Source organism: Psittacula echo, assembly GCF_963264785.1.
Source record: "Psittacula echo genome assembly, chromosome: 4".
In the NCBI taxonomy this organism is placed as follows: domain Eukaryota; kingdom Metazoa; phylum Chordata; class Aves; order Psittaciformes; family Psittacidae; genus Psittacula; species Psittacula echo.
Genome location: NC_137738.1, coordinates 92,407,289 through 92,435,187, shown reverse-complemented (window position 1 = coordinate 92,435,187; position 27,899 = coordinate 92,407,289). Strand labels below are relative to the sequence as shown.

Genomic DNA, 27,899 nt, shown 5'->3' with positions numbered 1-27,899 from the left:
AGAGAAGGATTCCAAATTTATGAATTGTCTTCCTGCTGTTGAGGAGGGCGTTGACTCTAGATGAGAGATGCCCAGAAAGGGTGAATAGAACAGAGGTGTTGTTAATAAGTTTTCAAAGGTCTGGATGTTCCAGTGAAGAGTGAGAGAGAGGAAAAGGATGTTGCTTGGTTTATTTTTTCTTGTACACTTAGTTTAGTTGTAGCAGTGTGGACATCCAGGAAAACCTGTAATTAAACAAAACAAATGAAAATACCCCCAACACAAACCCACAAAAGAAACCAAAAATGCAATCAGACAAAAAAGTCTCTCTTTTTCCAGACATTTGATTACGTTTGCTGTAGATGTTACAGTTCCTGTACTTACAGGAAGAACAGTTCCCACATAAACTTTTGATTTATTTATGTGTGGATAGCACATAAAGCAGTAGTCCACTGCTGGTGGACATGGCTTGAGCAGTGAATGGATGGTAAGTGTAATGCAAGAGTAAACAGATTTCCTGAAGTCAGAAAGCTAAGAAGCTGTGCTCCAAATTCCCTGCATATTAGCCCCTCAGGTGCTGTTACCCACTGTATGTGGAGGCAAACCACCACCATTTTTTGTGGTCTTGGTTGCCATCTCTTCCTGATCCAGCAGTTCTTAATGTTTTGACCTCATTCTCTGTAGGTGTTGCTTCCTCCATAAAATTTTTAAGTTAACCTACAGTGAACTGAAGAGTGGAAAGTGGTGGGTAGGAAAGAAGATAATTGGAAGGGAGGTTTGGAGTACCTGTTAGTTTGTATTTTCATGTATTTTAACTGTCAGGTAGCCTATGAGTTTATTACTTTTTTTTTTTCCTCCTAAAGGACAGCCTTTTAAAGGGGTTGTGGATTTGCTGTTGTGGGTTAAACACAGTAATTGTATTGAAATATTGAATATCACTTAAAAATGTATTTTCCTTTTTCTAGGATAACTGGACAGCTCTCATTTCAGCAGCTAAGGAAGGACATACAGCTATTGTAGCAGAACTACTTGATCACAATGTCAACTTGGAGCATCGGGATTTGGTATGTGTTGTCTTAGTGTAAAAATTAAAGTTTTTAGTAAGAACAGTGATTTTGAGAATTGTTAATTTTCAGTTCTGTAGAACAAACCAAAGATCTTTTATTCTTAAGTTGTGTACTCAGTGCTGTTAAAATGGAAGAGAATATATATTTAAATACTGTTTTTACAGCTTTAAAATAGTTGCTTTAGTGTTAATGAAGGCAACTTGTTTTCCAGGGATACTTTGTTCTTAATTTGCTTTGGAAAAAACTAACCTGAGAAACAGTTTGATTTTTGGCTGTGTTTTGGAGGAGGGTAGGAGGGTTGGTTTGTTGATGGTTTTATTTGGTAGTGTGGCTTTTCTTAATCTTTTGGTAAAATAAATGTTACATTTTCCCAGAAGATACCTGTCCATATTTGCTTTTTCTCTGGACAAACCATGATTATCCATAGAGCAGTCTGTATTTTCAACATTCTGGAATTTGTTTTCATTCATCTTGCTGAATTTTTTGTATGGGAAAGTAGGTGATAGTGAGGTCACCTAAAGAATTACAGAAGTTGCTTACGTGATTGGAAGGTTAGATGCCTCTGAGAAGCTATAGACTTGTCTTCATTGACCAAAGAGGAAATTAGGTACTGCAAGGACTAATATTTGCCTTAAAAGTATGGAAGACTACAAGGGGAGAGTACAAGTGCTTCTTTTAATGGAAGTTCCACTCTGAGGAACAAGGCTGAGGCATCTTGACATACCCTACTAATCTACGATTTCATAAGAGTAACATTAAGCACATCTACATGGCCAGTGGTTGATTTCTAGGCCTTTGTCAATTGAAGAGGGATTTTTTTACCTCTCCAAAAGTGTATTATGAAGAAAGAAATAAAAATTTTGCTTACATTTATCAGAAGCATATTTTAAAAATGTTATTTTAAAATTTATTTTGGTTACCTGACCTGTTACATGCCTTAAGTAGTGAATCCTTGTTTGCTACTTTGCAAACTTCAATGCATACACCAATGCAGTTTGAAATTGGTTGCTCTTATTACTCCCTTAAGAGGACACATGATTTGCTTCTTCATGAAAAAGAACCAAATCATTACATAACTGCTTGCTGAGGGCCAGCTGCCTGTTACACAAATCCAAAGGAAACCCTCCATGTTAATTGTTTTGGACTCTAGATTTCTTTTTGGTTTGTTTGTTGTTTTTTTTTTTTAAGGTAGTGCTTATTTTCTTTGTTTGCTTATCCACTTGTGTGCACTTCAAGTCTGAATTGAGTGTTTACAGCAAATTCAGGAACATTCGGGACATGATATTCTCCCAAGTTTTGCAACAGCAGGAAATCAGTACTTTCATATGTGTGCTTACTATTTATCCTACATAAGTAGGATTACAAGGTTGTGTAATTAGTCCTTACTATGTTTTGGACTTGCAAAACGTCTTAGGACAAATACAAAAATGAAGTAAAAGTCACTAATTAGGTTTCTAAAGAGTATTTTTCAGTTTTTACATTTCTTTGAATTGTGTTTGCCAGGGAGGATGGACTGCCCTGATGTGGGCATCATATAAAGGCCGTACTGAAGTAGCTAAACTGCTGCTTGAGAAAGGAGCAAATCCAAACATCACAGGAATGGTAAGTTTTAGTCTTAAACACTGCCTCATCCCAAGTATTTAAAGTCCTGAATTGCACATTCATCTTATTATCTTGCTTAAACATTTTGCGTTTTTTTGCAATAGAACATTAATCACTATTTATAAAGGGCTTGCTTTAGTATCCTGCGTGACAGCCGCTTTTTTTTCTTAATTTTAATTTTTTTTTAATTAAAGCAGATGACTGTAGAGCTCATAATAAGATTCAAATTAGCAGGAGAGGAAATAATAGAAAAATAGTGTATCTAATGCTACTTGAATCACAATTTTCATTTTTCTGCATCTATGGAGGTTAATAGAGTAACTAATATGCGCAACTTGGAAACAATATTTTGTTTTAATTATTCATAATAGTTATCAAGTGGCATTATAAATATTTACCATACACATGAAAAAGAATTAAACCCCTATGATTTTGAGATTTATTTTTTAAGAATTTTCTGTAAAGTATGAGCATGTTTAAACTTCAGTGAACAATTTGTTTATACTGTCAGCTCTATAGTATTTGAGGCTACAGTGAACAGTTAACAAAGAATACTAGTGACTTACTGTTACAATTGTTGATTTCATCTAGTTTGCATTTGCGGTTTTTGCATGTGTCACGTAATTGATCTGCAGTCCTGATTAGTCGGAATGTTGCATAGCATTCTGTTGCTGATTCTTACTTCACAATTGTTTATATTAACAGGAGGATGTGAATTCTTAAACCTTGTTTAAGGAGTTATAAACCAAAATTGATTCCAAAGAGTAGATGTTTTCCTAAATATCATCTTGACGATGTACTCGGCAACAGTTATTGAAATGTAGTTAGATTTATTTCTGTATATTCCTTCTATGGGTTTATTGTCTCTTTAGCTTGAAGAAGAGGAACACTGAGGGGTGACCTCATAAATGTTTACAAATATGTAAAGGGTGAGTGTCAGGATGATGGAGCTAGGCTTTTCTCAGTGATGTCCAGTGATAGGACAAGGGGTAATGTGTGTAAACTGGAGCATAAGAGGTTCCATGTGAACATCAGGAAAAACTTCTTTACTGTGAGAGTGACAGAGCACTGGAACAGGTTGCCCAGGGGGGTTGTGGAGTCTCCTACATTGGAGATATTCAAGGCCTGGCTGGACAAGTTCCTGTGTGATGTACTCTAGGTTACCCTGCTCTTGCAGGGGGGTTGGACTAGATGATCTTTTGAGGTCCCTTCCAACCCTCGGGATTCTGTGATTGATATTGTTAATGAAAAATAATTAAGGCTTATTTTATTTCATGTGGGTTCTTTTGGTTTTGTTTTTAATTCTAAGCAATACAGCGTTTATCCAATTATTTGGGCAGCGGGACGGGGCCACTCAGAAATAGTACATCTCTTACTGCAACATGGAGCTAAAGTGAACTGCTCTGACAAAGTAAGTTATATTTATATCATATTTGATTTCATTAATGCTTGATATACTCCTTTTAAAAGTACATTTTATTAAAACCCTAAAAATCTATGAGCTTTTGACTGGAAAAACATCTGCTGTTATATTTTGCGTATGAGATTAGAATTAGCGTGCTAGAGTAAGTCACTATACTTGCAAGAAGTTTTTCCATAGTATGCTGAAGGTGTTGTGAACATTTCTTGCAGTGGAACATATTTCTGTTTTCTAAGCTGTTGGAAATCTTGCTATCCAAGGTTGCATAGAAAAATAATTCTTATAGCTATCATCTACAAAGAAAAAGTCAAAATGGCTTTTCAAATGCTTGTGTTAATTCATGAGACTAAATTATATATTTGTAAAAACTAAAGCAATAATGTATAGGGTAAATACTAGATTGTAGGGAATACTAAATATAGAGAGCTATATGATAAAATGTTATAAATGTTATTTTCAGTATGGAACTACCCCACTCGTTTGGGCAGCGAGGAAGGGTCATTTGGAGTGTGTGAAATACTTACTGCAGATGGGAGCTGATGTTGATCAAGAAGGAGCCGTAAGTAACTTTGTTTTCCAGTGGTTAAGGTGTGGGTACCTGCATCTGTGTGTCCTATTTTATTTTATAATACAAATACCAAGGAATATGTGAAACGATGAAATGTTGATGTTGGAATATGTTACTTTCCAGCTAATTGCAAACTACACGTGAGGATTTTATTAAAAGGCTTCTTTGTGCCTTTTAATTGAAATATTCTGTAGCTAGGGAGTTGTATTGAAAGGTGACACACTGTTATGTGAAGTGTAAATTTTAATGAGTATAAATGAATTCAGGTTTTTTTTTCTCTGAAGGTTAGCACTATCAAAATTCATTCTGTACTCAAGCCTGATACATCAAACAACATATTCCTCAGTGATATTTGAAAAGTAAATCGAGCACAAAGCATCTTTTGAAAATAATAATGGCTGTGGTGCCTTTTTAGAAATTGGAATTTTTTTTAGAAGTTTTCAGCTGCATATTGTTTTTAAATAAAACAGACTTTAATTTGTGTAGTATAACACACTTTAAATGCTTGTTTAAAAAACTCCCAAACCCTCAGTCAAAGTTATGTGGAAAATTAGGATAACTTTTGGTATTCATATGATTATTTCTTAAGTTCTTCAGAAGAACCTCTTTGTGAACAGTATTGGCAGACCTGGGTGCTCTGATGGTACCATGTTCCCATACGACAGGATGATTTTACCGAGTGTATGAAGTTCAAGAGATAGAATAAACTTAGCTTTATTGTTTGCGTTTTAAGTGTTCTCAAATACGGTACATAGTTTATTTACTTCTTTTAAAAAAGCGTAGCAAGTGTACTTTAAAACATAAAACTGAAGTAACTGTTGTATGGTTAAGAAAGGTATGTCAGTTAGTGTTCTGTTGTTATTTAAACTGCTGATACAATGATGACTTGTATATTCACTCTACAATAAAATCTGTTGGATTTGTTTAAAGAATTCTATGACAGCACTTATTGTGGCAGTGAAGGGTGGCTACACTGACTCAGTAAAAGAAATACTGAAGAGGAACCCAAATGTCAACTTAACAGATAAAGATGGAAATACGGCGTTGATGATTGCATCAAAAGAGGGACATACTGAAATTGTGCAGGATCTTCTTGATGCTGGAACTTACGTGAATATTCCAGATAGAGTGAGTAAATTTTCATTTCAAATTATTCATAGTTGTGGTTTTATATATATCTAAGTAGTAGTAATATATATTGAGATACCAGCATATGTGAATTTGTGGGTACGTGGTTTTGGTTTTACTAGCTTTCTAATTTTGCTGCCACCTAGGGGTATTTTTATGTATTGCTATTTTACAAGTATGTTTAGTGGCAAATGTTGCTGTGTGAAGATAAAGGATAAACGACAGAAATTACTCTTTTTTCTTTTTATATTTTTTCTTCGAGAGTTTTGAATTGTGAGTTTACATAGGTCATGGAAATGATTTATGGTTGTAAATTTGTTGTATCTCTAGCATAAGACTGAACTAACTTGCGTATTTGGTGCGGGGGTTTTGTGTATTAGCATACGTAGTAGTGCTGTTAAAATAGTAAAACAAGGAGTATTATTAAAAAAAAAGAATTCATTTAATTCAGCATCTGCCTTTATATTTTACAATGAAACTTTTTACTAGAAGACTTGCATATATTACAAGAAGACTTCAGCTCCAAGTTAAGGCATGTAAATGTAACTGTTGAAAGGTGGACTGTGTGCATGAGCTGCAGTTGCATTTCTCAGTAGAGGCATAGGGAGTGCCCAGAGTGTGAATCTGCTTGCTAGCCTCTCAGGGATTTGTTTGCTTTATAGGTGCTTGGACTGTCTGCAGTGTCCTCTTGATATGCTTTTCTGAAGTGTTAGAGGCAGGCCAACCACCACACCCTTGGGGCTATATGTGGTTAGACACCTAAGCTTAGATGCCTCTGTCAAGATAAGTGGTTCATTTCAGAGCAGTAATATGGTTCTGAGACTGAATGCCCAATCCCTAAATTTAATTGCTTGGTGTTGCAGAGAAGAGAGGAAGACTTCCTAATATTTGCCTCATAATTTTAAAAATATTTTGGATGCATTTTCCTGTATTTCAAGTGTCATCTTAGTGCGTTTCTGCAGCTCGGTACATAAATAAAGTGTTGTTTGTGACAACAGATTTTATGTCAGGCACGTATCAAAGCAAAACTTAAATATGTAAGAAAATACATTGCAGCCTCCCCACTTCTTCTGTCACAAAATTCTACAACTGTCTGCATTTGTGTGCCTTTAGGAAGCATAAATTACAGCTTTCAGTTTAGGTGACTGTATTCCAAAAATACATCAAACAATGAGTAGTCTTAGCTTCAGATTCTGGAGTAGATTTTGATAAGGAAAATCTCTTGTTTTGCAGTCAGGTATGTAATGACAGTTACTGATAGGGAATCTACTACTACTGAGCTTTCTAACTGAGTTCCTTCCATACCTGTGATTTAGCTCTACTTTTATTTATCTTTCCTGTTTTATCATAAAGGAAGTATTAGGTAATTTCAGGATTTCATTCTCTGAAATTCTGACATATCTCTAGGTGTGTTAAAATCAGAAGCCCTAAGTAGAATTGTAGCTTTGTTTTACATATCTACAACTCCATTTACCACAGCAAAATATTTTTTCTCTTAATCAATCTGAGATAAAATCAGGCTGTTCTTCTTTTTCTTTATACCAGCATAGTGCATATGAACAGGATAGCAGTCAAACCTGCACAAAAAAAGGGACAAATCCTGTAAAATGCTTTTGTCAGTTGTGAAACATCTACAGGAGACAGCCAACATTCTTCTTGAATTGTAAAGCAGTTATTACTGTGAGTGATTGGTCTTACTAAGAACACAGAGAATAGCTAGATTTTTGTCATGTTGATTATTAGTTTGTGCTGTTATTTTTTAGAATAGTGGTTTAAGATGAACCCCTTTTCGGGGTGTTTGTTTTACCGTATATATAATATTTAATCTCTTTGCAAAAAAATATAAAAAATAGAGTCCAGAATTTTGTCTTCTATATATTGATTCTTTTGCAGAGGTAGAACTATTTTTTTGTATTTTTAAAATGGATGCAGATTTCTTAATGTAAATAGGCATAATGTATATTCTGAGGCTATAATTTATTCTGTGTTGCATTTTTATTTGCTAAATAGTATTAATTCATCTTCAATATTCTTTCACTATTTTTCTAGAGTGGTGATACAGTGCTGATTGGGGCTGTTAGAGGAGGTCATGTTGAAATTGTGAGGGCTCTGCTCCATAAATATGCTGATATAGATATCAGAGGTCAGGTAAGTACAATGGCTTAAATGTTAGAGTAGTTCTTAAGTAGGATGTGAATTTGAGTACCAAATAATTATATGGTGTTTCTAAAACTAGGGCTTTAAAAACTTGCTCGGTCTACTCTGTAGGAAACTCAAATGCCCATCAAACATTAAAAATGCACCATGTTGCTCCACAGTTTTTAAGATCTAAGACATACATAATTGCAGTGACTTGTTAAGCAACATTTTTTTCAGTTGATCTGTATAATGGTTGAAAAGTCAAAGATGTAACTGGAGCTTATTTCAGCTGCACTGCTAAACCATTTAAAAAATTAAATACTTTACCCCCCCAGCAGTATTATTTTAATACTTAATATTTTAATTTTAGTATCAATATATCAAAATATGATACACCTTAGATTATACCTGTTGTCAGTGCAGTTCTGTCACTGTGCTTGGTGGGTTCTTGTCTCCTTCACTAACTTCCTTTCTGGTGTTAAGCAGTGTTGTCAGTGATTTCCATGCTTTCTATCTCTGCCTTCCTTCTTTGTCCTTTGATTAAGGTTTTTATTTTTCTACTGAAAACTCTCTTATTTGTTTTTATTGTGCAGTCAACTTACCCTCTTTTGCTTGAAGCTATTCAAATCACTCCGCTTGCAGGCACATATGTTCTGCCAAGTTTTAACACAAAACTAACTGGTCACTAAGCTGCAAAGAGTTCCTGCTCTTGGTGCAGAGCCTCGTCAAGAAGCCAAGAAGCTTTTAGTTTAGTGAAAAAGTAGCATTTGGATCTTTTCCTTTAATCTGCCGTTGGAAACTTGGAATTGTGTGTCTTAGACATGGGTCTGAAAATGGGGAGCTTTTGATGTAACCGAGGCAATACAGCAGTAGCAAGAGGACCCAGCCTCCTCAGGGGTGGGAAGCTTGTGACTTCTGGCAGTGTAAGAGTATCTGTATAGCCATTTGCAGTGGTTAATCCAGAGAAAATATTTGTGAGAAAACATATGGAGAAAACTTGTCGACACAGGAGGAGTGAGTACCATCAGAGGAAGATTCTGGCTGTGTGCTTCAGAACTTTAGATTAGGACCAGCTAATCTGGGGCGTTTTGCTGCCTGCTCAAATCTGTGATGTTCCAGAAAGATTGTAGAGTCTTGTACAGCAACTGTGGTCCTTGCTGCGTATGTTCATTCATATGGACACTAGCTGGGGAGACTTGGAGCAAACAGAATGTGACTACAGGGCTCTGGGAGTGAGTGCTGGGGCTGTGGATGACTTGCTCTTGATGTTCTTTCTAGCCCTTCTGATAAAGCTTAAGGGCCCAGCTGGGAGCATCTGACAGACCAGTGCCTGGCTGTGCAGCTGGTGTTGCTGGTGCAGAGTCAGCTTCCTCAGGCTGGTGTCTTGTTGGAAGCCACCTGATGGAAGTATGGAGGACATGAAGCTCAGGTGACCAGAAAAAAGAAATCCTAGTGGCTAGGACTGTTAAACTGTCAAGAAAGGCTTTAAAGTCAGTGAAGCCCACCAGTGGGAGAGAAATTGCTGCAAATGAAAGAAGCAAGCAAGGGAGAAGGCTGCAAGGGGAACTTCGACATTCCTACTTAGAAGCGGGGGTGTGTTCAGAGCCCTTTCTTAAAGTGTCTCTATACAGTGAGCATCAAACAGAAAAAGTCATGATGTGATCACTAGGCTACATAAAAAGTGGAGGCATGGAGACTTTCTGGGACAGAACACATCACTGGAAAAAAAAGAAAAAAAGATGACACAAGATTTGCAGCTATCAACCATCCCAACTGGTTCAGCTGTACAGTGTATGGCTGATCTGCATTCTGGTGCTTTGTTTTGACTTTCATGTCCATCTGCTTCTACAGCTTTTCAGCTTGCATGGCCTGTTTTTAGGCCAGCCAACCAGTTCAGTAGCTTTATTAAGCTATACTGAAAAATTGAGAACAAAAAGGAATTTATTTTTTTTTTTAAGGCTTCAGAGTGGTTTCCACTTCCATGTTGTAATATGAGAGAATTTTCTGTATTAAATTAAAAGAAAGAAAGCCCCAGGAAACATGACTAAAATAAAAAAGGACAACACTGGAAAAAGTGGGTTTACTTGATTAGACAACTTGAATATTTGAGTTACAACTGAATACTTTATATAGAGTTTCGGAAACTGTTTCAAGGAGGTTGAATCTGCTTGGATTGTTAAAGCTATTCATATGTTTTGCGTGGCTTTATAAAATAATTTGTATTCTCTAGCCAGGTTTCCATTTTCCCCTCCCAGTTCTACTAGTGTGCCAATTAGATTTGGTGGTGTGTCCCTTTTCCTTCAGCTGTGTTCAAATTTGCTGTGTTACGTGCTGCTTTCAATATAGTGGTTGTACTTTATATACAGTTTTTTAAATGAATCCAGCTGAATGACAGTACTGTTAACATTTAATACTCTCTTTTTTTCAGGATAATAAAACTGCTTTATATTGGGCAGTTGAGAAAGGAAATGCTACAATGGTGAGGGATATCTTGCAGTGCAACCCTGATACTGAAACGTGTACCAAGGTAATGATTAGAATTTTAATTGAATTGCTTTGTTTAATATCTGTTCTTTTTTCAAGTCCAGTGTGATGTTAAGATCATAATACTCTTCTGAGGTACAGAATTTATTTTCAGCAGTGGTAATGTCCCCTTTGTTGATAAACTTTACCTACTACTAAAACTCAGTAGTGGGGAAAGAGTGGGTACTTCACCTCAGCATCATTGACCTGGCCAGTAATAGAGTAGAGAGCACTACTGGAAACTGAAGAATGAGGTTTCTGATATTAATACGCATGAAAGTTCAACCCACCATTACTGCATGTGCAGGAATAAAATAAATAGAAGGAGTAGTATGTACAGCAGTGAATTACCTCTTCCATTTCTTCTCTTTTCAAACATCTTGCATTATATCTGAATCTGTTTTTATTCTGTTTGGCACTGTTATGAACAGAAATATATTTTGTTCTGTGATTCTAATCAATCTAGAATACAAGGTCTGTAATTTGCTCTGAAGTGGTGTTCTTGCACAGCAGCATATCAAAAAATTATCTTAAAAGTTTGATATTAAATTTCTTATGCTATCACTAGTTTTTGCTTGGTTTTGAATATACAGAGAAGATCTTATTAGGCTTACTTTTCCTTTTTAGGATGGAGAAACACCACTTATAAAGGCAACCAAGATGAGAAATATTGAAATAGTAGAGCTTCTTCTGGATAAAGGAGCTAAGGTCTCTGCTGTAGACAAGGTAAAGAATGTTTATTTAGTGCATTTAATCATCTTGCATTTGCAGCAGAATTTTATAGTGATCTGTCAAGGCTAATACAAAAAGAGTTTCCCATAGGCTTAAAAATTAGACAGACCTTAATGCTTAAATGCGTAATACTAAGATGAACCACATACTAAATAATATAGGTCAGAATACTTAACTATAAATTAATTCGCACCGTTAATACATTGATTTTTTTGGTTAGCAATAGGGTGCTTCTAGCAATATGAGAAATAAAAATTCCAGGTCAGGAGTAAGATTTTCACAGATAAGAATTCTAATTCTTAATACACTTGAAAAAGAGCATAGAAAATGGTTGTTACTTGTCACTGATTTCTTTTTGATTAGTAGGCATTAAACTAAGCAATGCCAAGGACAAATACAATGGTTTGTTGCTGTCCTCTTATGCGTTACTTACTTTGACTGTAAACCTTTTAGATACAAAAACATTTATTTGATACCCTTCTGACCTCTTTGTATTAAATTTAGGGCAAATAAGTAATAATGTTGTTTTGATGTTATAAATCTGAGCAGACATTGAAATAATTCTAACAAGAAGTATCTCTTGTTCTCAACAAGTCTCTGAATTTACTAGTAGACACTTGTTTCTAAATAGAGACAACAGCTTTCATGAGCCTTAAGACATTGTTATAAATGTTTAAGAAGATAGTGCCTTAGATTTAGCATTGTAAGAGCTACCTTTTCTTTTCTGAAACTTTTGTAATGCTTTGTCAAGGGGAGAAAATGCTTGCTGTAAGGCATTAATGCTGCTGAGAGTACCTCAAGGTGTATTTCAAGTAACTAACACATCTGAAACAACGTGGAACCTATGGTCTGTTCGTAATCTTAGGAATTCATGTTATATATTATTAGTTTTTCACTTAATTGCAGAAAGGAGATACTCCACTTCATATTGCCATTCGTGGAAGAAGCCGTAAACTTGCTGAATTACTCTTAAGAAATCCAAAAGATGGTAGATTGCTTTATAGACCCAACAAAGCAGGAGAAACACCTTACAATATTGACTGTAGCCACCAAAAGAGTATTTTAACACAGATATTTGGAGCCAGTAAGCATAAGTATTTAATTTTATATCCTTTTTTATCATTTGTATATTGAGAATCCAGTTTATTCCATTCTGCATGGAAAGTGGTAACTGTTTAGATTTTTAAATGTTGTAACTAATAGAGCATTAAAAAAAATTGGCAAAAAAAAATAGGCATTCTGAAAGTCTAACAAAGGCCAAATGTACTTCTTATTTTTGACTTTTGGCACTGGATATGGTACAACTTCTGCTGATTGTTTCATTTTTACCTGCCTCTTGCTTGTGCAGGGCTTGTTTTCTTTAACTTGCTGTGATATGGGATTTTGTGTGAGTCTTTTGTGGTAAGCTTTAATGGTTATTATATTAATGGTTATCATATTATATGATATTTATGTGGATGATTTAAAATTCTTCTGAACAAGAATGTGCCATTTTATGGAGGAGTATATATAGAAATATAGGTGAACCTTTAATGATTTTAGGTATGAGAATTGTCACATTGAGATTTCTTAAAGCAGGGATCTGTAATGTATTTTGCTTTATGTATTACAGGACATTTGTCTCCCACGGAATCTGACGGTGACATGCTGGGTTACGATCTGTACAGCAGTGCTTTGGCTGATATTCTGAGTGAACCAACCATGCAGCCACCTATCTGTGTAGGCTTATATGCACAGTGGGGTAGTGGAAAATCTTTCCTGCTCAAGAAATTGGAAGGTGAAAGTTGATTTTCTGTAGGTTAGAATTTACCTATGAAAAGCATCACATGGGAATTACAAGTTTTTGCATCAGACCTAGGCCCATGTAGTGTTGTATCTAGCCTCTGTTTTTGTAATGAAAGGATTTAAATTGCAGTGTGGTCACTTCATCCATAGGATGCTTTGTTCATTTTAAGTGTTTTTAATACAGTCTTTTAAGTGTTGCTGTCTGTTGACCTCTGGGCTTCCTGCAGCAATGAATCTACGCTTTAGGTACTGCTGAAAGCATAGCTGCTAAAATGTGCCTTGCTGTGGGTGTTTGTGTGTCAGATCAGGATCGGATCTGTTTTGCTGCAGTATTTATTTATTGTGCCTCCTGTGTCATATGTATTTTCTTTTTAAGTGTTCAAGAACAAATTCCAGGCTATTAGCGTTTTTTTCTCTGTAGTGTATTTTGACTGCGCTCAGTTTTCTTCTCTTTCCCTTTATTTAGTTTGAGCTTTTTGAACTTCTGTAATGACAAGAAGGCAAATGCAGAAAATGGAGAGTCAATATTTTTCACTGTGGAAATAGGCATCTTATTTACAGCTTTAGGTTTTTCTAACAAAGGATATTTTTCTGAGATGTTACAGTATAATTCAGAATAATTATAGCAGTCTTGATATTGCTTACTTTCTGTGATATCTGTGTTTTTAAGAAGCTTCTGTGATAGTCAAAATGGGGTCTCTACATTATTTTGTTTACTTCGTGCCCCATGTCATAAACAAGAAGTGGTGTCCATATTTAATGTTTATTGTTGAAGAGCTCTTACATTTTTAAAACACCTGTTTCACTATTTTCTTCCTATTCCTCATTTATCTTTTTGTTCTGGACTGTGTATTTCTTATTCAATAGATCCTAAATAAGTTTCTTCAGGAATTCCTGTTTTAGTAAATACAAACCAGCAAAGAGAAATAAATGGTGAGGCCTTTACATTCTTCTGTTACATCTGACTATTTAAGGAACATGGACCAGATTTCAGTGATGGAGGTTTTGGGGGTTGTTGGTGGGGTTTTTTTGACAGATATATTTTTTGGGGGGGTCATAAAATATGTTTTAAACTACTGAAGGAGGATAGGAAATGACATGACTTTTAATATGCTTTAAAAGCAGAAAACCTGCAGCAAGCAGTGTATTGTGTATTTAAATGGTTTCATTCGTTGCATGGATGAAAACTTGGGGTTTTGAACTAATGTTTGAAGAAGAATTCAAGTATAATTGTCTTTTTATCAGTAATAGGGAAAAGCTGCACACTTTAATGGAAAAGTGTTTCATTTCAAAGATGATCATTATTATAATACCCTTTTTGCTTTCTGTTCTAGAATGATTTTACATGTTAAGTGGTTTTTGTCTTTTTGTTTTAGATGAAATGAAGACTTTTGCAGGACAGCAGATTGAACCTTTGTTTCAGTTCTCCTGGCTTGTTGTATTCCTCACGCTTCTGCTGTGCGGAGGTTTGGGTTTATTGCTTGCTTTCACAGTGAATGCAAAGCTTGGAATAGCAGTGTCACTCAGCTTATTAGCAGTTCTCTACATTTTCTTTAGTAAGTCTTACTTTATATGAAGTTTGTGAAAGTTTTAATTTAGTTTTGGAATTCAGTGTTTCTTTGTAGACGTGCTTTGTGATTCAGAAAAAATGCTGAAAGTTTTTGTAGAAAATAGGACCCCTTCAGACCTTTTACTTGTATTTTGTATGTAATTTTTAGAGGGCATTCTTGAAAACAGCCAGGTTTTGTATATTAACTTCATTATGTTATTCTTACCATTCTCACTTTTAGCGTTAACTGTTAAAAATTCATTCAGCTCTTTTTACACAACTCCATACCTTCTCCTTTCAAACTTCATAGTTCATTCAGTTGTGAACATTGACTAAAATGTAGCCGTCATGTCTTTCTTATTTTTAGCTGTAATTTACTTTGGTGGCCGGAGAGAAGGTGAGAGGTGGAACTGGGCCTGGGTGTTAAGTGCGAGGTTGGCAAGACATATTGGATATTTAGAGTTGCTTCTCAAACTCATGTTTGTGAACCCACCAGAATTACCAGAGCAAACCACTAAAGCTTTACCTGTCAGGTTAGTTATTCCATTTATTTACTCTTGAATGAATAATTCAGTTTCACTCTGATACTTTTTAAACTGTGTGTATTATTGTGTGTTTATCTTCCTATGAAAAGCTGGTGAGATTTCTATTTGAAAAACAGTAGCACTGGAAGAGCACGTAGTTAAATTTTTAAGACTGAAGAAAATAGGGGTGTTTTCACAACTCTGGCAAAGTTGTTGAACGCTGCTGCTTTTCAGTATTAGGGGTTTTGACTGTCGTACTGATATATGTAACAGACAAAATAAGAATTCAGTTTTCTGGTACAGCTTACTATGTATTAAGTTTAAAGCTTGTTTTACTGATTATTTCTGCTGGCGCCTTTTTGCCTTTTTCATAAGTACAGCATCAGACTACTCAAAGCTTCTAGCTTACCTAAAAGCAAGAAAAGTTATGTCATGTGTTTTGTACTTCTATTTACTTCTCTTGTTTAGAGGCTTGTATTTTCACCTCATGGTGCTATTATGTGATCTTGTTCTGTTGTGTTTTTTTTTTTTAAATCCTCAATAAATATTTGAAAATAGTTTGCAATGGAGTTTTAAAAATACTTGCCAATATTATGTTTTGGCATCATAAAGATATTTTTATATTTTTACTGCTGTTTGAGATGCTGTTAGTGATGTGATCATTGTTACCTAGTTAAGAAAAAAAGTCTTACAATAGGAAGTGGAGCAAATAGGAGTTTGCTAAATAGAAGAAATAAATAAATAAATGCTTAAATTCCATGGAGAGTTAAAAAAAGAAGAAAGTATTTAAGTGTTTTACGTGTTTGTGCCACCTGAAAAAACTTCCAGCTGCAGAGATGTGGCAATATTTTTGTTTTGGTTTCCAGAAAATATTTGAATCTTTCTGGAGTATACAAAAACATGGTTTTTCTCTCTTCCAGATTTTTGTTCACGGACTACAATAGACTGTCCAGTGTAGGTGGAGAAACTTCATTGGCTGAGATGATTGCTACCCTCTCTGATGCCTGCGAAAGGGAATTTGGTTTCTTAGCAACAAGGCTATTTCGAGTTTTCAAGACAGAAGATACACAAGGTTTTTATTACCTGAATGACATTTCCAATTATTCCATGTCAATGCACTGTTATCAGGGGTTCTTTCTGTCACATTATAAGCTCTTGTTAGAAACTGTTGTAGCCATCCAGAAATTCATTCAGAAGGGGAAGCTCTTTGTATTGTTTTGGAGAGAAAAATGCCCTGTTTTCTTTGTTCATCTTGATTCTTTTTAATATAATAAAAGAGTATCTTCTGTGAAGCATAGTTTTCAGAAGTGTCAATGGACATGCATATTTATATTGCATCCCTTTAGATGCAGCATGGTGTTTTTTCTATAGAAATTGCATCTGAGTCAGATAAAGGGAAATGCTTTTGTGTATTGTTAAGAGAAGTTTTGTTTAGTTTGTTATATTTTAATTCAATGCTTTTATGAATGACTACTGCTTAGTCTTGGAAATAATAAATATATAGCAAATGTTGGTCCGAAGCCATAAACTGCTGTGATGAGTGCTGATCAGATGGGATGAGATATTCATTCCTACTTTATCCAAGTGGAATGAACTTTTTTCTTCTGTCCTGTCTGTAGATTTCTGGAACATTATGATATTGTGAAGAAAGGGAGTTCTTGGGGTTAACTTTTCAATTCATAGGGGACTTACTTCTGGTTTGAGTTCAGCTTCTCTGACCTTGAATAAATCCACTTACTGAGAGATGCTACAAAAGATGATGCTACTGCTGATTGAAATCTGTTTAATAAAGATCATTTCCATCTGGTATGGATTTCTTGAAATAATGGAAATAAACTGAAGATTTAAGGAATATCTCTGCTTCAGGATTTCCAAGAATTTTGGAAAATTGTAAACAATTTTTCTTTTCACGTTTGTGACTGAATGGTTATACTGCAGTGACTTTTTGTGCAAGTTAGCATTTTATGAGAAGAATGTAAGTTAATAGCTTTTGTCATCACTTGTAATTACATTTTACATTAATATTAATATCAAATTCTTGTTTCCTAGGTAAAAAGAAATGGAAGAAAACTTGCTGTCTCCCATCCTTTGTGATTTTTCTCTTCATCTTGTCCTGTGTTGTTTCTGCAATTGCCCTGCTGGCAATTTTTAATGTAGAACCAGCCAACATGACAGTGAACGTTATTCTTATAACGGTTACCTGTGTTGTTGGTTTGGCCTTTATCTTGAATTGTCGCACATGGTGGCAAGTGATGGATTCAGTTTTGAATTCTCAAAGAAAACGTCTTCACAACGCTGCCTCCAAGCTTCACAAGTTGAAAAGTGAGGGGTTCATGAAGGTAAGTATTTATATGCATTGGCCGTTAAAAGAATTGAAACAAAACTCCAAACCCATAGCCTTCTCAAGATGGGACACCATTTATTTGATCAGGCCAAGTCTCACAGCATTAGAATGAGCCTTGGTGACATTTTAATTAAGGGAGTACTTCTATTTGAAAATAAACATTTTAGCATCATAGAACGGTTTGGGTTGGAGGGGCCCTTAAAGGTCACCCACCCCATCCCTGTTACGGGCAGGGAAACCTTCTACTAGACTGGGCTGCTCAAGGCCCCGTCCAGCCTGGTCTTGAACACTTCCAGAGATGGGGCATCCACAGCTTCTTTGGCCAACCTGTTCCGGTGCCTCACCACCCTGACTGAAGAATTTTTTTCCTAATGTCTAATCTAAATCTCCCCTCTGTCAGCATAAAGCCATTCCCTCTTGTCCTATGTGTATGTATCCTTGTAAAGAGTCCCTCTCCAGATTTCTTGTAGGCCCCTTTAGGTACTGGAAGGCTGCTCTAAGGTCTCTGAGTCTTCTCCAGGCTGAGCAAGCCCAACGCTCTCGGCCTGTCATAATGATTATCTTTGTAGATTACAGTTAATACATTGTATAACAGTATGTTGTTCATGTATTTTTGTAGCACAGAAGATAGTATCTGTGTCTTGCTGCTGTGTTTCTTTTCTTGACAGTTGTCTTTTGGGTGATACTTATCTGGCATAACTTCAGCCATTTAGGAGTTAGGCTTATCCTTTGCAATGAAAGGAGAGATGTGGGTATTTCTGTAGCGTTATTCATATGACTTATGTCATCTTAATGTGCACATTCAAGATCAATCTAGTGGCAAAAAGATGAGATTTTAATTTCTACATGTTAGTTGTTGAAATTAAGACAGGTGAATTCCTCCTTTGTTTCTATGTTAAGGATAGTTGTTACATGTAAGTGGATTAGCTGAAGCTACAAATACCGCTTTGTTTACTCTTAAAATACTGCTTTACAGTGCATGTTACTTTATTTTTAACTAACATTGTAATGGAATCTTAATAAGGATAGTTTTGTTATGTTCAACTGGAATATGTCGTACATTTTTGTGCAAACATGAAATTAAAGTTTTGGAAGTGACATTTTAGGACTTTCACTTTGGGTGAAATGCGTTTATTTTTGTGATCTTACTGAAGTATTTTTGGGATAAGTAGCAATCTGCAAAAGGAACTGTGTGCATTTTTGTGAGTTTTAAGTATTACAGAGATGTCTTGTCCTTCTTTGCTTTTCATTTTTACAGGTTTTGAAATGTGAAGTTGAACTGATGGCCAGAATGGCAAAAACCATTGACAGCTTCACTCAGAACCAAACAAGACTTGTTGTAATTATTGATGGATTGGATGCTTGTGAACAGGATAAAGTCTTACAGATGCTTGATACTGTGAGTTGATTATTGTTTAAAAATGATCTCTGGATCATCAGTATGATCTCTTCCATAGATGAGTTCATATACAGTTATTGTACATTTTCTATAGAAAGAAGGCATGTATACAGATGCTGTGTTGTAGTCTTCTAATGTTTGTGTATATTGGCATAACTGTACTACTAAGAGCAGTGGGTTTTTAAAGTTGAAAATTAAATCCCAGTAGGGCTGTACCTATTGATACTTGTGACAAGTCTTGAAGTAATGTAAATTATTGCAGAGTAATATTCTATTGTAACAAACTTCGGATGTTTGTAGAGGTTTTACTTACTTTTGAATTACTTCAGTTGAAAAATACTTAAATGCTAAATATTGAGGGGAGCTAGGCCATTACTGCACGATACCTTCTTGGTGAGGACTTCCACTGTAGCTACTACTGCTAATTTGTCAAGTGTTCTCTTTTCTAGTTGTGGATAAGTTTCTAGATATCTCATATTGAAGAAACCAACATGTCTATACGTGAGTTGTCCTCTCAAGTTTATAACTTGAACTGAATGAATACAAAATGCTGAGTCAGATATTCAAATGATCCACGCTTACTATTAATTATTATTAACGAGGTTTACTGTTTACTTCTTTACAGGTGCGAGTCTTGTTTTCGAAAGGCCCATTTATTGCTATTTTTGCAAGTGACCCACACATCATTATAAAGGCTATTAATCAGAATCTCAACAGTGTTCTACGTGATTCAAACATAAATGGACATGATTACATGAGAAACATAGTCCATTTGCCTGTTTTTCTGAATAGCAGAGGGCTTAGTAATGCAAAAAAACTGATGGTAGCTTCGACAACCAATGGAGATATTCCTTATACAGACAATGCAGGTAAGGTTATGCAGGAGTTACAAAACCAATGTTCCAAATATCTGGGCTTGGAACAAACTATTTAAATAATTGGTAGATCGTTAATGTTATTTTTATAAAGTCAGTCAAATGTATATGAATGGAGAAAAATGCCTGCATTTTGTTTTCCTTTCTGTAGGATTACATGAAGAGGTTGACAGGAGAGTTTCTCAGAACAGTCTTGGAGAAATGAGCAAGCTTGGTAGCAAAACTGCTCTCAATAGGCGGGTGAGAAAACTTTTTAGACTAGATGGAGATACTGGTAATGCTTTTTTTTTTCTTTTCTTTTTTCTTTCATGTTTTTAATTATGCCAGCTTGGAAGACTTATCAAATAATTTTTATGAAATTATTGTAAATGATCCATGTAGGAAATGTACATTCTTAAATCAGTAGACTGGTGCTCTGTAAAAGAGGAGAAAGCACTCCTCACCAGTGTTCTTTTCCACATATACTTAAATTCAGCTCTCTGTAAATGCTGAGGTGGTACAGCGTATTGGCAGTAGCTATGATCTATCTATCTATCTATTGATGGTTTTCTGTATTTTTGTATATAAGCGTGGTATCATTTTGTCACAGAGTGTATCAACAAGGGGCAGTAATTGAGCAAATAAAGGAATTTAGAATATTACAGTATTAGACTTTTACTGCAACATGTCCACCACACTGTCTTCTGCTTTCTGTTCTGTTTTCCCATCTTTATGTAAAATCAGAAAGTGGTTAAATAAAAGGTATCTAGGATGTAGTAGAAAGCAGTGCAGAATCTGAGGATCGTGAGGTTTTTGAGCTGCCACAAGTAGAGACTTAGGGAGTTCTGTAACAGAGGAACCTGATGTTCACTTTAATTTTAGGATGTAATTAGTAAATGGATGGCAATAACTTCTTATAGAGACAGTAGGAAGCAGTGATTGCAATGCTGAAATTAGTAACCTTTATACAAAGTATCTCACTGTGTTGCTCTATTTTGCCCTCTCAGAGTTGGCATGGAAGTATAACATGTAACTCTCCATGTTCAACTGTTACACTGCTAAATCAAAATTGAGTACTGATAAATATTCTTATGGTATAAATGTCAGCCTCACAGATACGTATTCTCACAAAGGTTCAAACTTTATAATCAAGTAAAACTGAAGTATTTCAAATACATTAAAGTTTTCTATGCCAATCGGAATTCCTTGCCTTTTTTGTGTCATTGTCAGGATACTTACCGAAGACGCCAGATACAGCGTACCATTACCCGCCAGATGTCTTTTGATTTGACCAAGCTGCTGGTTACAGAGGATTGGTTCAGTGATATCAGTCCTCAGACCATGAGAAGGTTGCTAAATATTGTTTCAGTGACAGGTAAGTGTGGCGTGTTTTTGTACAGTAAACAGTATTGTGTTTTGGTCGCTTGTAATTATACTCAGACTTTTTAGTGTGTAAACTGAATTTAACTAAAGGCAGTCCATGTGTTTTTTCGAACTCCTTCTGAAGCAAAATCTTCCAGAGTGTAAGCAAAGTTGTAGACTATTCTGTGTAGAATTTAAAAAATATTTGTTGCTTCATTGACTTCAGTTGGCAAATAATTCTAGTCTACATTTTTAGGGAAGCTTTATATTTTTAATTTTGAAGTGGGATAATAAAATACTTTTTTTGAGTTTGTAATACTCTGATGTGAACAAAGCCCATGGTGTTGGTATCTTAAGAGGTAAACTGCAAGGCAAACCCAGGTGTGCATCCTTTACATGTTTGATATGGATATTTGGAGTTCATTTTCTTCTAAATGGTTGTCTGGGGCTCGTGATAGCATTTTATGACCTCTTCAACAAAACACAATCAAGACATTGATGTCTTTGAGGTTTGAAAACTGGAAACAATTGGTAAAGGAGTTGTGGAAGTCTAATAAAAACATGTGTCATGTAGAAAGTGAACGGGGAATAATTGTTACTGTCTTTTCGATTACAGACAACAAAAGGCACCAAATAGCCTTTCAGAACAAAAGAATTCAGTTACTTTTCACACTATATAGCTAAGTGCGTAACTCTGCAACAGTATCAGATGGATGTAGGAAGCTTACATGGATTCAGAAACAATTAAATACCTGAAAAGTAAAATTCATCTAGTACTAATAGAAAGCAAGCAATGAATTGCCAGGGGCTGGAATAACAAAAGAGAATATTATTTTTCCTTATATTCTGAAGCTTTTACATAAGCATTTGCTATTGTACAGAATGAGGTTTCTGGGCAACTTGGACATTTACTCAGAACTGGCTTGATCTTTAACCAGAAAAAAAATATCCTGCCAAAAGCTTGAGCTTAATTTCAGTATCCATAACTCAAAAGGATTAAATTTAATTTTTTATCTGTGCCAGGCTTTGTATTCTAAATGTTTATGATTAGGATGGGTACCCTTATAGAAAACTGCCGTTATTCACCACATGGTAGTAAAACACCTTTTCACTGTGAGGGAAGAAAACTTTCACAGATACAGAAGTATCACGATTGCCTGCAGGCATATCAGGGTGGGATCAGCAGATTTGGCATTAAGTTCTCCATCGGGTGATTGTATCCATGTTGCCTGCATTGGGTGCAGCTCAGAAATCAACCTGTTTCTATTACACAGCACATAGCTGGAGCTAAGAAACCTGCTGCAACCACTCAGGGTTGCCTGTAGGGTGTTTGCTTTACCAATAGATGCACAGAGTAATAGTACACGCCAAAACTGAACTTGCTGATCCATTTGGTAGCAGAAATCTGCAACACCAATATCAATGCTACCTCCACTGCCCAGCATTTGCCTTTGGAAGTACTTATTTCCAGTATGTCACGAGTAGGTGCAATTGATTCAGGTGTAGTACAGTGCCAAGGTGAGCATCTCAGTAGGAAATATGATACCAGAATATAATTGTATGTCTGAGCTGAGGTTCAGCTCTGCTGAACCAACGTGGGTAACACAGAGTGGTTGGCTGTCTCTGCAGTTCTATTCCCACTGCTTGCGTAGTTTGGATTGTCGTAATATAGCTTCACTCAGGTTATAAAGAGTTAAATGTAAAGGCTGTTTAAGTTAAGTAAAAATAACCCATGGGTTATTTTCTATTCCATTAACTTAATTGCTAGCATAATTAATAGAAGAATGTTAATTTGTCATTTTCCCCATTTTCCCCTGCCTTTTCCTTTTTTTAGTAATCATTCGTATGCAATAACAGCTCTAAAATTCTGATCTAATCTTTTAAATAAATGTGCAGTCTTGTAGTATTGTCATTACAATTTGTAGCATGAAATGTCTCATTTTGCTCGACTGTAATGCATATGCAAAACTAACAAAATCACAAATTGTTAGTTGTGAAAAAACAAACCAATCCCTGCAAGAGCGCTTTTAGTGTACTATAATCTGTGGCTATATATGGTGATTTCATGAACAGCTTTGTGAGCAGAGCCTTCAGGCTGTAAGCTGCACATCGTCACCAGTATTAATAATGCAATTTTAGAAAATTTGCTAAAACTTGGAATGCATAAACTGTAGCATTAACTTTTTCTGTTTTTTTAAAATCAGTTTTATTTTAATCCATGTCTTGCCTTATTAACTTGAAACAGTCTTTTGTTTATAGTTTTGAATTTTACTTTATTGGCTATTGAAGATGGTAGTTGTATGCTTAACTTACTTTGACCATATTAAATATGCCACTGGCCAGAAAATCTTTCACAGTATTAGCATGATTTTTCTTAATTAAGAAATTAATGCTGTGTAAAATTCTCTATTGAGTTTTGTTAAAGTAACTTAAGATTCGCTTTTAACAGGATGGTGGTAGTATGTGTTTAAAATGGAGCTGAAGTTGACAGTTTTGGAGAGTTTGTGTTCTGACCCGTATTTGCAAAAATTTTTATTAGGTTGTGAAATGATATTTTCAGATGTGACTTGGGATGATTTTGAACTTACTGAGCTAAAAATACAATACCAGAAAGTTCAGAGATCAAGTTAAAGCGCTTACATAGCTGTTACTTGATGGGGGGATCTTTCATAATGGAAAAAAAAAATCATGTGTTTCTTCCCTTCTTCCCTGTTACATTAGGTCGTTTATTGAGAGCTAATCAGATCACATTCAATTGGGATAGGCTGGCTAGTTGGATCAATCTCACAGAGCAGTGGCCGTATAGAACGTCATGGCTCATACTGCATCTTGAAGAGACTGAAGGTGTTCCAGATCAGCTGACTTTAAAAACCATCTATGAGAGGTAGGTGTTATTCTGGCAATGGTACGCACTTTCAAAGACTAAAATAGCAGTCATTATTAATGATTATTAGAATAACATGGCTTTCAAACAGCTACCCAGTTGTAATCAAAAGTTCCCACAATCTTAGTCTCTTCTGTTAACTTTTGGAAACTTTTAAATTACTTTCATTGCTGTTTAATGCCCTACGTATGAATGGGTGCTGAAGTCTTCCACAGATAGTGTTTCTGTCTCTTGAGATGGTTTCTATCTCTACCTTGGCCAAGCTAGACGTTGTGGTGTTTTTTTTTCCCGAGTTAGAAATCTGAGCTAAGCTCTGCAAAAACTGCCTTTACTAGTAAAGATCTCTGAAGGTTTGGTGCATAGCAAGTGTTCTTGGGGCTATGGTAGTGCCTTTTGCTGCAGTTACAGAATGTTGAAGTGAAGCATGACTTTCTCCACTGCTGATACAAGTTGCTGTCCAACAGAGCTGTTCAAGTATTGCAGCTGAGAGCAAATGGTCCTTGTGTTGCCAATGAACATGCCGCACCAGAACTGCTTGTAAGAAAGGACTTGTGGATTATGTCAAGTGATTTGATGACAGTGGGAGATGCAAGAGAAAGAATGTGACTGGGAGCTGGGCCTATAGGAAGAAAGCAAAATCAGCCAATATTGACCTTGGGTTAATGAGTAACCTGGTGACTAGCACCATCAGCAATTCTTGCATATGAATTGCTCTCGGTTTGCTAAACCTGATGTGGAACTATCCACCGGTGATACGGGATATGGCTCCAACATCAGGGGTGGTAGCATCAGTGGCTACTCTAGGAATTGATACAGACAATTTATGTACCAATTCTATTTTTACTCTCTGGTTCAACATCTTTTTAAGCAGAATCTTGTATGTATGAGAAAACACAAAATTACATTTCTGAGAAATTGTTCTGTACATTGGAATCAACAAAGAAATATGTTCTCGTGTGAACAGAAGTAAAAAGTTCAAATGTCCCACAAGTCTCTGCATGATCTCGAAGTCATATGCTTTTCCAGGTTGAATCTTCTTAATTACGGCCAAAGTCTTTTCCCGCTGATCTGAAGGAATGCAAATGTCAGTTCTTGAAATCTTGTATCCAAGGAATCTGATTTCATGAACAGGAGAGGGCGTATGTTTATCATAGTTTATTCTTATGCTGACTGCGTGAAGAAAATTGCATACAGCGTGGCTAGCTGTAGCAAGGTAGCGATGACTTGGGTGGCAGAGAAGGGAGTCATCCATATAAGTGAAAGCCCAAATATTGAGACAGTGAGCAATTTCGGCTGCGAGGGCAGTAGAGAAGAGATGGAGGAGAAAAGGGCTGAGACCAACCCCCCTGGAGCTTTCCTAAAATAATAGATGTGTTGTCCGTCAGATACAGCAAGCCGCACAGCACTAAGAGGATGCGTAGGAATATGATGAAAAGCCTGAGACACATCCAAAGAAATCTGGGACATCTCCAGGGGCAGTATCCTGGACAATGCGCAGAGTTTCAGGGCCCAGTATTTTGGAAAGGACGATGCGTTCTTTCCTCTGGAAAATTGAGAGAAGTCCACCACCAGTCTAGCTTCCTCAGTATTTCGCGAGTTTTTGTCAACAAGAAAAACATGACCTGTGCAACGCTGAGGACGATTAGTAGGTTGCTTAAGACAGACATCCCAAACGCTTGGATCCTCGAGCCTCTTCTGCCCCCCTTGGGTCTTACTGGCAGTGGGGGTCCTAAGTTGAGATCCGGTGCTTGCAAATCTTGTGGTACCAGAGGGGATGATTCTGTCTCTACGGAATGGTCCTGCGTGCCTGGTTCTTCTGGTGAGTCGGAGGATGCCGTGTCTGGTGGTTGTTTTATCAGTTCTTGTCTGGGCCTCTCTGGTGACATGGCAGGCGATGGTTTGCCTATTGCAGCTTCCCACTTTTCCACATCCCAATTGAGGCCTTCCCTACCAGGCGGGATATAAAAAGTTGCTGCTTTTTTTGCCTCCAGTCTGTTTACTACCAAGTCCTGTCTCCACATTGTGGGATAAGCCTCGGCTAACTTTTTCATCAATGGTGTTAATCGATGCATCGAGGATTCTAATCCTTCTGCATGGTGGACAGACATTGTTTTGTGCTGTCGCTTCCCCATGATGGTGTTCAGCAAGGTATTGTTATTCCCACTGCTGAACTGTACCTTTGAAAGTGACCTTTGATCATGAAACTTGTTTGTACAGAATTCCTGCTTCATACAATTTAGTAAAATATTTACCCACTGTTAACCTATGAGTCTCTTCATTCCCTGGGTATTTATCTTTAACTCCTGCCTCTCTTCGAAAGTAGGAAATGCCCTTAGGCCAAAACCTAGCCAGGGTCAAATATTTCCAGATCTAAGATTTTACTTCCTCTTTAATTTGAGGTTTTAAATCCGTGGCTGAAAGACCAGGTACTTTCCAATAAGGATTAAATGTGCATCCTGAAATTTGATATACAACCCAGATAAATTACCCAAGGTGTGAGCTCCCTCTTTTCTTCTGGCTAGGAGAGGGAGATCTTCTTGGAGCTGGAGTAGCAGATCTTTGCAATGGAGACTTTGCTTTGTTTTTACTTTTTCCATAGGTTGTCTTGGAGGTATGGACAACCACTTTTTGTCTATAATTTGGTCTACCTGTTCTGCTTTGTCTAGGAGCCTTTCTAGGCTCCTGAGAGAGTTCATGAGACACTGGTGCCACTCTGATGCTCCTAGTGATTGCTTCAATGGGTGGGGCATCTTTCCCACAAAACTCTGGCAGAGTTAATAACCAGGTTTTTAATTTTGCAATATATTCAGCCACTACAGATTCTCCCCAAGTTAAAGCATTAATATGCCACCAAAGCAATCATCCAGCTCTGTTAATAGAGTCTAATTGTTTGCAGGCAAGGACTCCTGGAACAACATTAATTTGGCCAGGAATTGAAATTTGTGGGTCAATGGATTTGATATCCTCTAGGATGCGATCGAAGAGAATATCAAAATCCTCTTGCTTGTCATACCAGTCCTTGATCTGCAGAGGAGATTGAGTAGCGTTAGGATCCAGTTGTCTAGTAGAAACTGCTAATTTAGCAATGACATTTGATGTGGCTAAGAATTCTTTGCAAAGTTCCAAATATTGTTTTGACCATAATACATGGACGTTCTTTCTAGCATCATCCGAATATGGAGTCAAGACCACATCTGCATGTTCAATTAATTTATTAATGGCAGTCAGTGAGAGGAAAGAAGGGTTTGAAATAACTGAGATAAGATGAAAAGAACAGCTGAGGTAAAGAAGAAAGACTGGTATTGATTGATTAAGTTACCGGAAAATCTTGAGACTTTGCAGGGTCTAGGGGAAGAATGGAGAGGAGAATGAACTTGTACAGAAAATTCTGGGAAGGTCCCCTGTACCAATAGTCATGGAATAAGAGAAGATGAACTTGGTGAGGGTCTGGGATGGGATGGAAATGGTTGAACTGTTGAAAATAAAATTAGGATTGATTGGGAAAGACAACTGAAGTAACTTGTGTTACGAAAGTTGAAGTAAGATTAAGAGCTGAACGCAGCCCAGAAGGTAGAGGGACTTGGGTGGATGAGGCATGATGAGACTGAGGGTTGAAGATGGACAAAGAGGGTAAAGACATCTTCTGTTCGCTTGTTTGTCTTAGCATGTTCTCTATTCGTATTTCATGTTAGTGATGTCTTTCACTAGATGCTTTGGTTTTCAGTATTTTAAAGAATAAGCAATTCCTCCACAACATACAAAGACTGAGGTGGCTTCAGGCTGGGAGGTTTGTTTCTGAAAAATTTATCTGCCAAGATAAATAAGTGCAGGATTAGAAAACACGTTCCTCTAGAGAATGGATCCAGTTTCTGGGCTTTGCGTTTTTTTCTGTAAGATACCTGTGACATTGCCTATAAAGCAAGGGGAACCTACCTCTTCATTGTGGGTTTAGACAGCTGGTGTCGTAAATGCTTACGTGATCAGGTAAGTACAGTAATTCAGAATCATCAAGGATTCCCTCTCCTGTCATGCTTTCCAGT

The 27,899-nt window shown here is 36.4% G+C and overlaps 1 protein-coding gene across 11 annotated transcripts in view; it reads left to right on the top strand.

The window, feature by feature from the left end:
* KIDINS220 (kinase D interacting substrate 220) overlaps positions 1-27,899 on the top strand; it is a 78,349-nt gene that overhangs the window by 13,354 nt on the left and 37,096 nt on the right. For all 11 annotated transcript variants that reach the window (XM_080616847.1, XM_080616855.1, XM_080616851.1 and 8 more), the window contains 19 exons: positions 945-1,043; positions 2,550-2,648; positions 3,958-4,059; positions 4,529-4,627; positions 5,567-5,764; positions 7,814-7,912; positions 10,332-10,430; positions 11,054-11,152; positions 12,065-12,242; positions 12,771-12,935; positions 14,320-14,499; positions 14,860-15,025; positions 15,937-16,088; positions 17,066-17,355; positions 18,619-18,759; positions 19,385-19,628; positions 19,786-19,874; positions 20,844-20,988; positions 23,697-23,859. In XM_080616847.1, the coding sequence (XP_080472973.1) occupies positions 945-1,043; positions 2,550-2,648; positions 3,958-4,059; positions 4,529-4,627; positions 5,567-5,764; positions 7,814-7,912; positions 10,332-10,430; positions 11,054-11,152; positions 12,065-12,242; positions 12,771-12,935; positions 14,320-14,499; positions 14,860-15,025; positions 15,937-16,088; positions 17,066-17,355; positions 18,619-18,759; positions 19,385-19,628; positions 19,786-19,874; positions 20,844-20,988; positions 23,697-23,859 (2,807 nt within the window). The remainder of the gene's footprint in view (positions 1-944; positions 1,044-2,549; positions 2,649-3,957; positions 4,060-4,528; positions 4,628-5,566; positions 5,765-7,813; positions 7,913-10,331; positions 10,431-11,053; positions 11,153-12,064; positions 12,243-12,770; positions 12,936-14,319; positions 14,500-14,859; positions 15,026-15,936; positions 16,089-17,065; positions 17,356-18,618; positions 18,760-19,384; positions 19,629-19,785; positions 19,875-20,843; positions 20,989-23,696; positions 23,860-27,899) is intronic.